Consider the following 16,875-nt stretch of genomic DNA (forward strand, 5'->3'; position numbering starts at 1 on the left):
GACTGGTAACAACAGCTTCCCACCAGAGTTAAAAACAAAACTGGAGATGGTGGGAATTGAAATCAGAACTCACTGTGCACACCGACTCCCTCCTCAAGAGTCTTGCCCAAGGTATTAAAATTCCAAACTGAGCCACTTGTTCCAGGATGGCCCCAACACAGATGCAACCATCTACTTGATCTTGCTATCAACCAGCCACAAACAACCATCTGGCAATTCTAAATTTGCATCTGCTTTGCATACAGAAAGCCGCAGGTTCAATCCTGCGCATCTCTAGGTAGCGTTGGGAAACACCCATCTCTGAAACCCTGGGGGTGAGGAGGTATTGCTTGGTCAGTTATAGGCCAGGTTTGGGGAACCTTTGACTCTTCAGATACTGCTGAATTACAACTCCCATTACCCTCATCAAGCATCGCCAATGGCCAGGGATGATGGGAATTGTAGTGAAGCAACATCTGGAAGGCCAAAGGTTCCCCTACACCAGGTATAGGCAATAGAGAGCTAGATGGACTGACTCTGTAACAGCAGCTTGTTATGTTTCGGAGAGAAATAAAAAGAGGAGGGATTAATAGCCAAGTGGTAGAGCAACTGCATGTAACCCACAATCTCCAGTTAAAAGGAACATGTAGCAGATTATAGGAAAGTTTTCTCTCAGCTTCAACCCCCAGAACTGCTGCCAGTCAGAGTAAGCAATACTGGACTAGGAAACTGGCTTAAGAAGTTTCCCAACCAACTTTTAGCTGAAATTGGCAGCTGCTTCTGTGTAAAAACATGAGATGAAAAGAGATGCAATCATGGATCTCCTCTGCAGTTTGGACTTCAGGCTCTCTGAAATACCAGAAAGGGGGGGTGGGGAGCTGTAAGAAAACGTTGCAGTCAGGCGCTCTTGTTCTGTTCCAACTAACTAGCAATGCCGTCTCACAATACTCCATTTGTCATTTCCAATCAATTTACTTGCCCGTTTCCAAGTCAGTCAGCATTCTAGGCCTACTGAGTATGATCAAACCTTGTTGACCTGGTTTTTTGTTTTCGTTTAGCAGGAGGTGCCCCTCTTTAGGGAACCTCCCACAAAAAAATGTTGATTTGTACTTCTGCAAATCTCAAGAATTCCTCAAGCATACCAAGACATCCTCCTCTAGGGCATGGGCGGTGGCACAGTGGCACCATAAGGAATGACGAACACCTTGAACATCAAAACAGAGAGATGCCTTTAAAGGTTCTCTTTTTTTACACACTGGATTCTCCTTTGCAGGTTGATATACGCACATGCACGACAGCCAAGTCATTTTTGGTCACACCTGCTGAGGGAAATGCAAATCCATTTCGGTCTGGGGAGCTGAAAAGAGAAACAGCCTCCCTCGGGTAGATGGTTGCAATTTCAGCACTTCCCAAGCGCTGGAAAATACCAGGAGGTGTTATGTTTGCGAAAGCCTGCCCAATGTGCTGACGGTAGTGGAAATCCTACTTCTCTCCTCCGAAGGAGGAAAAGTATCAGGTACCAGCGGCGGCCCCGGTTTGCAACCAGAGCTCTCCAGGGACAATGAAAGATTCGAATAGGAGGAAAGGCTCAAGATCTCTGAAAGGTTACTGATGTTATTCTTAGAACAGCATTTCAATTTGATGGCTAAAATACCCATGGGCTGCCAGAGAAAGCTTGGGAGAAATGCGAGGGTGGGGGCACTACACCCTGGGCCCAGGCACTGTTGGGCATCGGATCCTCCAACCAATGAAGCCAGTCCATTAGGGGGTACAGGGCACTGCCCCACCAATGTCACTGTCCTTTCAGCCAGCCTGCTGGTGGTCTCCTTCCCTTCCGCCCTACCAGTCTCCAGGGGCACCAGCCAGCACTACCTAGAACCTGGACGTACAAGGGTGTGCACATGCCCCAGTTTATTTCATTAGGGAGGTTCTTATGGTGTCATGCTAGAACAGGCATAGCAAGCCAATGAAGAGTCTGCGTAAAAAAGTGAACCCAAGAACCACCTTCCTGGAAGAGCCCATAGCACCATCTAAACTACCCTGCAGTTATGTTTTTAGGACAGCATTACATGCTAAATGTGGGACGCGGGTGACGCTGTGGGTTAAACCACAGAGCCTAGGACTTGCTGATCAGAAGGTTACTCAGTCCCTGCTCCTGCCAACCTAGCAGCTCGAAAGCACGTCAAAGTGCAAGTAGATAAATAGGTACCGCTCCAGTGGGGAGGTAAATGGCGTTTCCGTGCCCTGCTCTGGTTCACCAGAAGCGGCTTAGTCCTGCTGGCCACATGACCCGGAAGCTGTACGCCGGTTCCCTTGGCCAATAAAGCAAGATGAGCGCCGCAACCCCAGAGTCGGTCACAACTGGACCTAACGGTCAGGGGTCCCTTTACCTTTACATGCTAAATGTAAAACAAACCTAGTCCAGCATTTTGTTTCAAATGGTGAGCAACCAGATTCCTCTGGAAATGACAACAAGTACAGCCTTCCATGGACACCGAGCATGCTCAGTCCTCCTCACTGGTTATTTGGGAGAAGACCCGCTTAAATGCATGTGTGTTTGGTGTTTTAATTGCCCTTCTGCAAAGCTTTGAGCTTCCTCGGGGATGCAGATACTTGCCCGCTTCTTGCACTCATGGGTGCTGCTGCTTCAGCTAAATATGCGATGGTACTCACAACTGGAACTACTGGAAACAGACAGAATGACTGAGTTTGGGAAACCCCCCTCTATGAATGAATTACACAAAATGTCAGTCAGCCCAGGAAGCATACTGAGGGGATGAATGCTCACTAATGAAGTTCTTGGAGCTCTCTTTCACGTCATGAAGCTAGCACAATATTAAGAATCTTTTTGGGTCCACGGGTCCCTTGACCAACTACAGTGGTACCTCGGGTTACATACGCTTCAGGTTACATACGCTTCAGGTTACAGACTCCGCTAACCCAGAAATAGTGCTTCAGGTTAAGAACTTTGCTTCAGGATGAGAACAGAAATCGTGCAGTGGCGGAGCAGCGGCAGCAAGAGGCACCATTAGCTAAAGTGGTGCTTCAGGTTAAGAACAGTTTCAGGTTAAGTACGGACACCTCCGGAACGAATTAAGTACTTAACCTGAGGTACCACTGTACATTCTTTCTGCGGCACCCCCGTAGGGCTCAGGAGCCCAGTTATGTCACCACTTGCCTGCTGAGCTGGCAGCCTCTCACCCTTTTTTGAACACCCTTGTGGAGTGTTCCCCCAGCCTCCTCCCCTCTCCCTGCGAGTCCTCAAAGCTGCCGCTGCCACCACGCCTGGTCTCTGAGCCGACTCGGCTCCTGGCAACCAGCACCCCCGTCCAGCTCCAGAAGAATCATTCACCCGGGGAGCTTGCAGCCAGGGCTGCTGCAACAAACAGCTGTTTAAGCATCTGGGAGTCAGAGATGTGAGTGGGCATCAGAGGGAGGGAGGGAAGGAAAGAGGGACAGAGGCCAGTGTTGCCTGCGGCACCCCATCACCATCATTCAAGGCACCCCAGGGTGCCACCGCAAACAGGTTGAAAACCACTGACATAAGACAAGCCAGCTGGATGAGGCCAATGGCCCATTTAGTCCAGCATCCTGTTCTTGCTGCGGCTGCCTGTGAGAAGCAGGGCATGAGGGGATCAGCACTGTCCAACTGCAATTCCCAACGACTGTTATTCAGAGGCATACAGTCTCTGACAGCAGAGGCAAAGCATAGGCAACATGGCTACCTGCCATCGCTGACCTTCTCCCTGAATTTGTCTAATCCTTTTTAAAGCCACTCAGGTTGGTAAGCATCACTGCCTCCTGTGGGAGCGAGTTCCACAGTTTAATATGTGCTGCATAATTTTATGAACTGCTATTGTGTAGCCTCTTTAACTTGCCTTTTCTCTAAAGACCTCTCCCAAAAGGTGAAGTCAGCGGAGGGATTTACTATGGACTAGACTAGCACCAATAACAACTGAACAAAAACTAAACACCGGGGACTATCCCTTCTTAAAAGGGCTTAGTGAAACGTGTTTCCACTCGTTATATGAAGATATGTCACAGATCCTCTCAAACAGGTCTTCACTTGTTTACTAAGCATTCCTTAGAGGGCGATTTGTCAGCCTGTATTTCTTAAGAAACACCCCCCTCCCTTGATTAAAACACACACACCAACAATTCACTATTCCCAAATGCACAGGACGCATTAGCATTATGGTATATGTATATATTTACATTTCAAACCAGACATTTCTTTTTTTGAGGGAACTGAATCTTTGGAACAAAACTGGACAAATCTCTTCAGATTTGGATAGGGATAGTTGCTTAGAAAGGGGTTTCGGCCTTTCAGATTAGACCAGTATTATCAAAACCTCCCACCCCCCCTTCCCCTGTCCCGCACCCCCCTCTACCTACAGATAAAACATGGAGCATTAAAACAACCATCGGAGTCAAAGGTCGTCTGCCGTTACATAGCAACGAACCCAGTACTTCAGCAATTTGCTGGATAGTTCAATCTTCTCAGAAGAAGGCAGCAAGAACCTCTATTCGGTTTTGCCTCGTTTCTTCACCTCACCACAAGGGGAACAGGCCTCTGTTGAAGCCCAACCAGCGGCCATTTCCCCTTGCCTGGTCACATGGTGTCCTTTCAAGAGAGGCTCTTCTCCGCCCCCACCCTGTCTCCACAGCCATATTAAGTCCACAGCATCGTTTTTCACACTCGCATGCAGAGAGCGGTATTTTTAACCTGCCGTTCCCTTCGGTACCCTTGAAACGTCAATGGAAAGTTATAACAACCGGCAGCAGACATTCCTTCCGTGTAACAGGTCTCTTCTGACCCTCTCCACGCTAACCAAGTACATACACAGTCAGTTTTCTCATGCCCAACAGTTCTTCCCACTGGGCTGGGCTACGGTTGCGGCTGCTCTTCTGTGGAAGCTTCCGGAACCCCAGGGCCTCCTTGTACTGCCTCAGGGTTGTTGTTTGACAATGTCTCAGGGTTGTTGTTTGACGGCGACTCAGGGTTGTCACTTGACGACGTCTCAGGGTTGTCGTTTGATGACGTCTCAGGGTTGTCGTTTGACGACGCTTCCAGCGGCGTCTGTGTCTGACTTTGTTCCTCAGGGGCTATTTGTTCCGAGGTGCAGCTGTCCAGTTTCTGGACAACAACTGGAGTCTCAGTGCAGGGCTTGGCCATCTTGATGGCCTCGTCGTAAGATGGCGGCATTTCAATGGCATACAGGCTGTACGCCGGAGGGCTTGCCATACTCCTATCCACCTCTCTGAAGGGCAGGGGAAGTGGGAGGTTCTGAGGATACTGCAGAGAGCTGTATGCTGCAAAGGGAAAACACAGAAAAGTGTTCATTTTAGGAGGTCAGCATAACAAATGTTCGACAGAAGGGATGGTGGGAAGGCAGGTCCCTGGACCATTCACAGGGCTTATTTCAGGTATTTTAGGATACCTTTTAGGGCAAAGGTGGTGCACAAAGAACTGTAGAGTTGTAAGGGAGCCCCCCTCCAGGGTCATCTAGTCCAACCCCATGCAATGCAGGAGTAACAGCTAAAGAATCCCTGACAGATGGCCATCCAATCTCTGCTTCAAAACCTCAAAGGAAAGAGAGTCTGTTCCACTATCAAACAGTTCCTACTGTTTAGTCACAATCTCCTTTCTTGTAATTTGAATCCACTGGTTCGGGTCTTACGCTCTGGCACAGCAGAAAACAAGCTGGCTTCCAAGAGGCAACCCTTCAGATAATTGAAGATGGCTATCCTATCGCCTCTCAGTCTTCTCTTCTCCAGGCTAAACAGACCCAACTCCTGCAACCGTTCCTCTTAAGGCTTGATTTCTAGACCATCTATCATCTTGGTTGCCCTCCTCTGCACACGTTCCAACTTGTCGATATCCTTCTTAAACTGTGGTGCCCAGAACCCAGAACTGGACACAGTGCTCCAGGTATGGTTTGACCAAAGCAGAATAGAGCAGTACTATTATTTGCCTAGATAACCTAAACATACTTCACAACACGAGTGAAGATCCTTTTTCAGCCCAGCAGGTCAACACAGGTCAACTCTGACTGATGTGCGAGACCACTTATTTGTCAAATTGCCCAAAGTCCTGATCATGTCAGGTGACTGAAGTTGACCCATGGGGCAAGAGTTCCGCTTCACCAGAACATTCGTCGCAGGGAGCACACTGGCAAAGTGGCAGCCAAGGAGATTAGAACTCAGCTCATCGGCAGATGGTGCAGTAAGTCAATCTTGCTCTCTTGAAGGGGTCTGCTTTGCCAGCGGGTTCTCTGCAAGGAACGCTGTGGCAAAGCAGCACCAAGCAGGATTGAACCCTGCCCGCCTCTGCTGACATCACTTGATGATGTCAGAAGATTGACGGGTGGGTTTGGCGACCCTCCTACTGTGCAAAGTCAAATTCCAACAAGGCAAAAACACTCGGCAGAGTAGGGCCTGCAAGGATTGGGGCCCAGGGAGAGAGCCAAAGGATAGGGCTTGGTGGGACTGCTTTTGGACCTTTGGTTCCCCCGCCAGTGTACATATTGAATGAATGGATGAAAACAACCCATCTCCACACTGTTTTCCAGCTGCAAGATCGGATAGATTTCTCCCTCACTCCCCCCCCCCAAACGGCTCCCAAAATTTGGGATTGCCAAATACTCACAGGTGACGGTGCTGTGGGCGGTGCTGTCGTGGTCCATGGGGATGATGGTGAGGTCGTGGGCATGAGGCGGAAAAGTCTGAATTGGGGGCCTCTTCTTACGGCAGCAAAACCGGACACAGCTGGCGCCTATGCCACACAGCAGCAGCAGAAACACTGTGAGCAGGATGAGCCTGAAGGAAAAGAGGCAGAGCCCCACATCAGCCAACGGACCCTGCAGTGTAGGCTCCCATGATATTTAGCAAGGAGGACGTCTGCTGCAGTCAAAGCACAGGGAACTGAGCAGGGGCAAGGAACCTCAGGCTTGGGGGCTGAATTAAGGCTCCCAGGTCTCTCTATTTGGCCCTTGGAACTCCCTACAGGCCACACCCCCTCAGTGGCCTGCTTTGCATCCTCCTTGAATGTTTCTGTCTGTCTGGGATGTGTCCTTGAACTCCGAACATGTCTCTTGCTTGTCTGGATGGAGGAGAGAGACTGGGTATATATGTCTGTGTGGTGTAGAAACTAGCCTAATGCACAAAAGTAAATTTACATGCGTTGCTCCAACCAACGTCTGCCTCTGGCCCCACCCACCACTGCCATGCAGCCCCCCACCTAAGGCTGCCCAGAAGGGAAGGAACCCTCAGCACAATATGGCAAGTGGGTCAATCATTCCGATACTGGCATATGGCGTTGTGGCCGATTGCTGCATACCAAAAGCTGCTTAGGGAAATAGGGTATGCTTAGTGCGCCAAATACTTTAATGAGTATTAACAACTACGAGACAGTGTGGTGCAACAGTTAGAGCAGTATTTCTCAAACTTGGGCTCCCCAGCTGTTGTTGGGTTACAACTCCCATAATCCTTAGCTTGCAGGACATGTGGTCAGGGATTATGTTTTATAAGTGCTGGAAACCGTCTAGAGTGGCCGGGGAAACCCAGCCAGATGGGTGGGGTATAAATAAATTAATAATAATAATAATAATAATAATAATAATAACAGCTGGGGGCCCAAGTTTGAGAAACACTGTGTTGGAGTGTCAGACTAGGAGCTGAGAGACCAGGGTTCAAATCCCTCCACTCAGCCATGAAGCCAACTGGGTAACCTTGGGACACTCACTGTCTCTCAGCCCACCCTATCTCACAGGGTTGTTGTGCAGATAAAATGAGAGGGGAAAGAGCAATGTATGCTACCTCGAGCTCCTTGGAGGAAAAGGTAGTATAGAAATACTTAAAACAAGTAAGTAATAACAAACACCCTCCTTTTAGCAAAAAAGTGTTTTCTATTATGTTTTTATGGATGCCTTTTGCCGATTTTTCTTCTTCTGCGCTGTATACTGCCTCAATATATATTTTTTAAAATGAAACTGTTTATTTGCTTTCATGTTTATAATCGGCAAACATAAAAATGTTTCAGTCCAACATTTCCGGATGCAAATCTACATTAGAGGAGGGCAGGCGGTTGGAAAAGTAACCAGCCAATGCCATCGAGACCCCAAATTACTCCCAGGAAGTATGTGAAACGAGAGCTGAATGCCAATCAGATGAGCAGAGAGAAGGCGGCCTCTTTCCACATTCAGCGAGGCTACAAAAGGCACTCAAAATATGCGGTTCGATTTTTCCCCACCTGCTTCTCTCAGAAGAAAAACATTTACGTTCTCACAGCATCATTGAGCAATAAATCCGTAAACTGGCCATTCATACCTATGTCACTGGATGACGAAAACTACTGGTAAACAATTTTCCATGAAGGATCAGATCACAAGATTGTTTTGCAATACAGTGGTACCTCAGGTTACATACGCTTCAGGTTACAGACTCCGCTAACCCAGAAATAGTGTTTCAGGTTAAGAACTTTGCTTCAGGATGTGAACAGAAATCGGGCTCCGGCAGCGTGGCAGCAGCAGGAGACCCCATTAGCTAATGTGGTGCTTCAGGTTAAGAACAGTTTCAGGTTAAGAACGGACCTCCAGAACGAATTAAGTACTTAATCTGAGGTACCACTGTAATTCACAGAGAGCAGACCTGTCTTGTTATTACATTATGTCCCCTTCCTCCCTGGTTTTAAAACTGCAACGCTGTGGCTCCTCTTTTGGAATCACAGAATGGACATTAATGGAATAGGAGCCTGCTGGGTACTTCAAAGGGAGACCTGCGAGCAGGACTTTAGCACAAGAGCTATCTCCTCTCCTGTTGTTTCCAGCAACTGATATTCCTATTCAGAAGCACTGTTGCCTCAAACGGTGAAGGCAAGGCATAGCTATGGTAGCTAGTAGACATCAATAACTCACGACTTTTGGCCCTTAATCTGAAGAGTGGTGGCATTTTGCCCTCTTTTATTGGGAATGGCTGTGATCTTCAGGTGAAGGGCAGTGCACAAATTTAAATAAAATAATAATAATAATAATAATAATAATAATAATAATAATAATAATATGCAGGCAGCGACCATTTTAAGAGTGTCCAATTGATGCGCAATTGCAGGCGCGCAGGTCCTTTTGCACCTGGAAGAGAGTAGAACAGGGCCGGGGGGTGCTTATGCAAGTTCTGCTGGTGCACATGGGGGCTGGGAATGGAAAACACACACGCACACAAAATGGGTCACTGTGTGCATATGCAGGGCTATTATTCGGGGGCATGGGGAGGTGCCAGAACTCACCATCCTCTCTCTCCCTCCCTGCTGTGGAACCAGCAATGGCGCCCACTTGAGAGGTGTCAAAACTGCGCTGCTTGCTTCCCCCTCCCCACTTGGTTTTAAAAACCCTCTTAACAAATATAATAAAGTTGTAAGGTCTCCTCTGAGTAAAACTTAGCTGAATTCCACTCCTGGGTGATAGGACTGGCCATCCCTACTCTAAGGAATAGTATGGTCCAGGGAACGTTTTTAGCTATTTGTGGACCCATTTGCCTTTTTTAGAGATTCCTGGGGGGGGGGGGGGATGAAACAGGAAGTAGGCGGAGAGAAAATACCTGTTTCTCATCACTGGGCTGGTTTTGCCACTGAGTGGATGATGCAATGAGTTTCAGTTGATTACAGGCCAAGCAAGGAGCGATGCTGGTTTGACACAGCATAAGCCCAGAGGGCTCCTTCATGTGCCAAGTTCTCAATGGCTAAAGGGCTCCACGTGTTGGCTTGTGAAAGTGAGGGAGTTTTATAACAAAAATGTTCCATGAGAGCAACTGGGGGAAGGAAATATTACTTCATTCCCAACTATGCCAGGATTCTTGTCAAGTGGGATTGCAGCCGGCCCTGTTTTGTTTTCCTTTTCTGAGGCACCTAGTAACACATCCTCACCATCACGGGCTCGTCACCACCTGTCCCTAATCGTTACTTATTAGTGAGATTTCCATAGACCTCCAGGGGACAGGAAGGTTGAGAGGTCACCACATGACCTACTAACCTTCCAGCAGCACCAAGTTTTGCGCCTGCTTGTTGTCATTACAGGTAATCTCCCAGGGAAACACCCCTGGCACCATCAAGGTTGGTTTTCTAAGTGCCAGGCGAAATTTTATTTTATTTTTTACTGAAGCGTTGAGTGATTTTGTTAAGATCGGCTAACAGTTTTAGGCCTGAGGGCCACACTTAAGCTTGATAGTTCCTCCAAGGGCCACATGCCAGGTGGGGTAACTGTACTGACCAATGCACACATGCAGACAAAAACATTCTGACCCAGAGGACATTTTTTTTCTCCCCATGGCAGTGCTGCTGTGGGGAGATAAAGAAGCATTTTTCATCCTCATCCCAGTGCTGGGCTAGGAGGAAAAAAACCCTCTCATGCTAGTATGTGTCGGAAAAACAGCCCCATTACAAGAAGGTCTCTTGAGTGCCTTCCTGTCTTTTAAGACTTGCTTGTGGCAACAACAAACCAGAGGGAGAAAACGCCTCTTTTTCCAAGGCATCAAACACCAGCCAGCAAAACCCCTTTTCAAAGGGCCACCTTGCAAAGCGCTTCAAAAGACAGCCTTGCAAAGCACTCTGCAAAGGATGAACTGGGCAAAGAAGTCACCTGATGTCACGTGTCTGCCAGTTGGGAGCCCCGCCCACCTGTCCAACAAAGGGTGGGGGAGATAGTGATCTGGCCTTCTGCCCAGATCCAGTTCCTTACCTCTGGGGCTTGATTAACCAAAGGGCTGGCTCCAAAGTGCAGCCAAGGGAAGGGATTTGAAATTGGATCCCTGGCCCACTGCACACCCAACAAGCTTAAAGAACAGTAACTGTTGCCCCCGGCTCCAGCATCTCCAAACCCTCCTTTAACATCCCTAAGTAGTTGCTCCAAATTAGTCACACAATGGCTTTATCACAACCTGCTCGTTTCATAATGCACTCAGACTGTGTAACAGGAAAGGTGGTCATTTGTTTATCTACCGGTTGCATTTCTGCTTTGCTAACTTCCTCTTCAAACAGGGCAGTGAATGGAGCTATTGTCAGGATCTGAACAAGGCATGGTCACAAAGTAAACAGAAATGAAATACACATGCTGCCTCTCTTTCTCCAGTATAAAAGGAGAGAGGAAAGAGGAGACGGAGATGGGCTGCTGGATGTGGCCCCTCAGGCCTTTCAATCTGGCCCTCTGTGGTTGCCCCAGGCCACGCCCCTTATTGGCCCCGCTCAACACCTTCCTTGAATGTTTTTGCCTGTGCAGAATGAGCAAAGTGGGGGCCGAGGGGGAGAGACAATGTCTGCCAGCGACTTCCTGAAACAAATAAAGCCAAGGCCGAAAACTGATCTGAACTCACCAGACATACCACAGGCTTGTCCAACTGGTTCCCTGCTGAGTGCACCTGGAAAATGAAGACAAGGAAATGGGGCATCACTCATCGAGCCTCGGATTTTTGATGCAGCTCACACACATGATCCCTCTCTAACTTTTACGCAATGGAGGACAGGGAACCCCTGGCTTGCCAGATGTTGCTGGCTGCCATTCCCATGGGATGATTCCAGCGGCAGCCTAACTAAAGCTGGAGGGACACAGGTCTCCCAAAAAAACACCAAACAAAAGCAGGCCAAGCAATTATACTTTCCACATCGCAGATGGGGAACTGAAGATAAAAGAAATCCCGGTTGAGTGTGTGGCCAAGGTTAGATGCAAACTAGAAAATTTCTCCCAGGCCTTTCCTTATTTAAATAAAGCTTTCAGATGGAGACACATTGCCGTCAAAGAAAAGCACCTCATGCAGGTTATTACTTACCCTTGCGGGTTACTGCAGTGAATCTCAGCAAAGGCAGGCAGGGCCTGGAAGTAAGGAAAAGAGAAATAATGGATTTAGAACAGAAAACTAGAACTAAATGCTGCAGGAACAGAATTCTATGGCTCTGAAACTGAGCCGGGGAACCCTTTTTCAGCTTGAGGGCCACATTCCATTCAGGACATTCTTCCAAGGCAACAATTGTTAGCGTGGCCTCTGCACAGTACCCAAGTTTCTACACATGTTCCCACACCCCTCTCTGTCATCTATCCAGGCAAGCAAGAGGCATAGCCCAGCCAGGCAAAAACACTTGGGATGCAAAGCAAGCCTTGGTGAGTGGTGTGGCCTGGCGAGACTTCTAAGGGACCGGTGGGAGTGGGATGGAGGGATACAATGAGCCCCCAGGCCTGCGTTTCCACACTGCTTGCTCTAAACAACATACCACTCTCACAAGACTTGCCTTACTCTTACTGGATCAAACAAAAGATCCCTCTAATCCACCACTCTCTCATCCAAAAGAGCTAGGAAGATGCTCATGGGATGCTCATGAAAGAGAACGACCAGTATTTTGCAATCCCAGATTTATGAGAACGCATAAGGCTGAGGTTTGCAGCTGATGAATAAGGAGGTGAATATATATACAGTGGTACCTCGGGTTAAGTACTTAATTCGTTCTGGAGGTCTGTTCTTAACCTGAAACTGTTCTTAACCTGAAGCACCACTTTAGCTAATGGGGCCTCCTGCTGCCTGTGTACCGCCGGAGCACAATTTCTGTTCTCATCCTAAAGCAAAGTTCTTAACCCGAGGTATTATTTATGGGTTAGCGGAGTCTGTGACCTGAAGTGTCTGTAACCCGAGGTACCACTGTATAGTGGCAAGGCAGTTAAAACTTTCGCATCTCTTTTAAGTCCAGCAACTTTGCTCATATGCAGAGCTAAACCATGGTTGGTTGTAACCATGGTTGGTTCAAAAAACCACACACAGTTTCACAGATGAACAAGCAAGCTAGGGCTGGCCAAAGATGTTTTGCTGACTGAGGCAAAGAACAAGGCAGTACTCCTCCTTATTCCACATACAGATGATAAACATGCTACGAATAGACACTTGCGTACTAGTGACAGGGAGAGTGTCCTCCACTGTGCCTGGGGGAAGCAAGCTAGTCACTTTCAGCTTAACTATGGTTTAGAGCAAGGCTTCACAAATCTGGGTCTCTAGCTGTTTTAAAACTACAAGTCCCATCATGCCTAGCTAGCAGGTCCAGCAGTCAGGGATGATGGGAGCTGTAGTCCAAAAACAACTGGAGACCCAAGTTTCGGAAACCATGGTTTAGAGTGACATGCAAGCGGTAGCAGATAGCATGGTGGGGCTGTGCCCCTCTCCTGACCTCCCTCTGAGCCGTTGTTGATATACCAAGAACAAAGGTCAGCGCAGTGAAAACTGGCATCTACCACCTCTCCATTTGTTCTGGGGGATGCACACAGTGCTGCCTGCTACTGTGTGCAAGCAAGGCCACTGCATTTAGAGTTCAATTTCCAAGGGGGAGCTGTGTTGTGGGCTTGTTGCAGTGAAAACAAAGCCCTGCAGTGCCTGCAAATTTATTGTGGCATAAGCTTTAGTGGAGTAGTCTTATCCGATGCACGCATTGGTATCCTAAATTGCTGTGTGTGTGTGTGTAGAGCCAGGGTAGGATGGTGGTTGGACTAAGGACTGGGAGACCAGCGTTTAAATCTCCACGCAGCCTTGAAGTTCACCCGGTGACATGTCTCTTAACTTAACCAACCTCACAGGGTTGCTGCATAGATAAAACGGAGGGGCAGGGAGCTCCTTGCAGGAAAGGTGGGCTATGAAGGAAATTAATACATACACACAAAAAGTGCTACATAAACACTGGACCTTTTATTGATTGACTTTGCAAAGTCACTCAATGTAGCTACCCAACCAAGAAGTAAGCTTATGATCCATTTTATTGCACATGTCATGGCAAGCCATTCTTCAGCTGTCCAAACCTTGCCCCCAGCATATTGGAAACTTAAAGTTACTTTGAACAGATATGCTGCTGCTTGCGAACATTTTTCTTTTTTTTGCAGTATCAGCATTTTAAAAAAAGAATCTTGCGTTTGTTGCTGTTGTTAATTGTACAGTGGTACCTCGGGTTAGGTACTTAATTCATTCCGGAGGTCCGTTCTTAACCTAAAACTGCTCTTAACCTGAAGCACCACTTTAGCTAATGGGGCCTCCTGCTGCTGCTGTGCCGCTGGAGGACGATTTCTGTTCTCATCCTGAAGCAAAGTTCTTAACCCAAGGTACTATTTCTGTGTTAGCGGAGTCTGTAACCTGAAGCGTATGTAACCCAAGGTACCACTGTATACATGTTTTTAGTGAATTCTACTAAGGTGCCTTCAATGATATTTAACTGATTTATTTTCTTGCATCTATATCCCGGCTTCCTTCTGCCATGGAATCTAAAAGCAAAGTTTGGATTTGATATCCCGCTTTATCACTACCCGAAGGAGCCTCAAAGCGGCTCACAATCTCCTTTCCCTTCCTCCCGCACAACAAACACTCTGTGAGGTGAGTGGGGCTGAAAGACTTCAAGGATCCGGCCACTTACCAGACCTTGACCAGCTTAGCTTCTCCAATGGCTACTAACCCCGATGGTTCTGCTCCACTTCCATTGTCAGAGACAGCCTATGCTATGAGTTGCTGGGAATCACAAGTCGGACATTGCGGTCCCACTTGCGGATTACCCATTTGGGGCTTCTGATTAGCCAGTGGGAAATCAGTAGGCTACACTAGGTGGGCCACTGGCCTGATCCAGCACTGCTCTTTTTGCATTCATTATCTAGAAAGGGCAACATATATAAATTATTTTAAAGCAAAACAAATATTCCCAAATCTAAAACTTCCAAGTATCTTGCACAGGGAGGGTTATTTTGGGAGGGGGCAGGAAGCAGGTATCATGTATCACCAGTCAGTTGCTGCTGGGACCACCTACAGCCAGGACTTTAGGGTACATATCCAGCTAACAAGCCCAGAGTCTAAAATTGCCCAACTGCACCCCTGTCCAAGAATCCTTTTCAGCAATGGTATACAGCTAAAAATACAAAGCTGTTTACATGGAAGCCTGTTCATTAATTCAGGATTTTAAAGGGAAAACCATGCCTTAACTATTAAAGTGAAATGAAAAGCAAAAGACTGATAAAATTATATGGATTCTGGCAAAAGAAAAAAAGAGAAATAGGTAGATGATGCAAAACCCAAACCAATTCAGTAACTGCTCGGAACAACACAAATGAAGATGCCTTTTGATTCGTGCATATATGGAAGAGGGGGTGCGGCTCCAGCCATAGACGTGCAAATCCCGTTCATAGGCTGGGGTGGCCCTCTAGCTGTTACTGAACTACAACTCCCATCAGCCCCAATCAGCATTGCCCATGGACAAGACAGATGGGAGTTGTAGTCCCAACATCTGGGAGGACCACAGATTCCCCCACCCTTGATTTAGACCAATAGAACTTGAAGCCCTCCCAACATGATTTCTGGACCACTTGGCTCTGTCAGAACCGAGATTCTGATCTGATTAAATGTATACATCTTTCTCACTTTGTCATCATCAGGACTGATAAGTCTGCTTTCACCTGCCTCGTTAACAACCAGTCCAGGGGAGGGCTCTGCCTCTGCCTGCTGGTCTCCCTGCCTTGGAAGCCCTAATGGTCACCAGTTACCACTGGTCTTAAGATCTAAGAAGGCAAAACTCAGCAAACCCCAGTAGATAAGGAGAGCTAAATCTCAGGGGCTGTATTCAACTAAGCTCGGAGAGTAGGACCCACTGAAATTCACACACCCACCCATCTAGATCCGGATCGTTTAGGGATACTGTGAACAGGCTACAAGAAACGTGCTTAAAACGACAGAAAACGGCAGAGAAGGAGGACGGCAGGGAGGGCTGTGCGTGCGAGAAAGAAGAAAGGTCTGAAGGAGAGCCGCCCCCCCCCCCACAAAGGGCGACATTCAAACAGAAAAGCATTTTTTTCCCCAGAGCCGCAGACGGAGCCACTCCGATCGGCTGCGGGGCGAACCACAAGCCGGTTCGCAAGCGGCGCGAAGCTATGCTAGCAAGGAAAGCAAAATAAAATAAAATAAAATAAATAAACGGACGATCCCAGCCAGCGATCAGCCCCGAAACGGAAATGCAACCCCCCGCCCCCGATCCACCCACCCACTAAACGTAGCCCACTGCGGCACCCACCTCCAGCAGAGCGAAAAGGAAGATTTTGTAGGAGAAGCAGCTCGCTCGCTGTGCCGCAGCCATGGAAAGCGAAGGGGAGTCGCCTCGCCCGTTCCCCGCTTTTCGCCCGAGGACGCCGAGGCTCTTTTGTCTTTCACGCACGCGGGAAAAAACCGCCCCGCGCCCCCTTCGGAAGACACCCAAACAGTCGCTCCTGCGCTTGGCGCGCACTCCTCGGCTGTAGCCGCTTTGCAAAGCGATCTCTCTCTCCTCGGGCCCCGCCCCTTCCCCAATTGGCCCCGCCCACTGCTGGCTTTCCCGCGCTTGCTTTGTTCCCCCGCTGGGTTGCTGCAACGGATTAGGATTTTGCAAGCGGGAGGGGGATTTCTTTGCACCCATGGGATGCTCTCCCTCCACGAGGTTCTCGGGGAGCGGAGGTAGGCCCAAAGCGATGACTCAACGGGGTGTGTGTCTGAGAAAAGTCACCGGTTGAATGGAAACGAAGCCTAATTCCGCCCACCCGGCGCTATCCCCCCTCCCCCCGCAACCCGCAGAGCAATTTTAAGATTGCAGCATTAGGACAAAGGAATTTCAGAGGGGAGCTCCAGCATTAAATGGCGGAATTTACAAATCATTCAGAAGTTCAAGTCATCATAAGTCAACATTTTTGCGGGTGGGGGATATATGCACATATATCCTAATATATGCACACACCCCACAAACGATTTTCCACTAATAACTTTGGTATGTTATTTTAAGTACTGGGCTTCTAATGCATGCTTTACCCCAGTCCATCCATTTTTGTACATGCTGTTGGCTGAAAAACTACATGGCAAAATTCAGAGGTGTGCGGCTTT

At 48.2% G+C, this 16,875-nt stretch overlaps 1 protein-coding gene across 1 annotated transcript; it reads right to left on the reverse strand.

Annotated features, from left to right (window-relative positions):
• Positions 1–4,171: 4,171 nt before the first annotated feature.
• TMEM52 (transmembrane protein 52) lies at positions 4,172–16,432 on the reverse strand. The gene is made up of 5 exons (XM_081870501.1): positions 16,040–16,432; positions 11,794–11,837; positions 11,341–11,385; positions 6,629–6,798; positions 4,172–5,292 (listed from the first exon to the last, which is right to left on the reverse strand). Exons 1-5 carry the CDS (start codon positions 16,415–16,417, stop codon positions 4,868–4,870), a joined length of 1,062 nt encoding a protein of 353 aa, XP_081726627.1. The 5' UTR covers positions 16,418–16,432; the 3' UTR covers positions 4,172–4,867.
• Between the last annotated feature and the right edge of the window lie 443 nt (positions 16,433–16,875).

Source organism: Podarcis erhardii (genome assembly GCF_964252035.2).
Source record: "Podarcis erhardii genome assembly, chromosome: 7".
Taxonomy (NCBI): domain Eukaryota; kingdom Metazoa; phylum Chordata; class Lepidosauria; order Squamata; family Lacertidae; genus Podarcis; species Podarcis erhardii.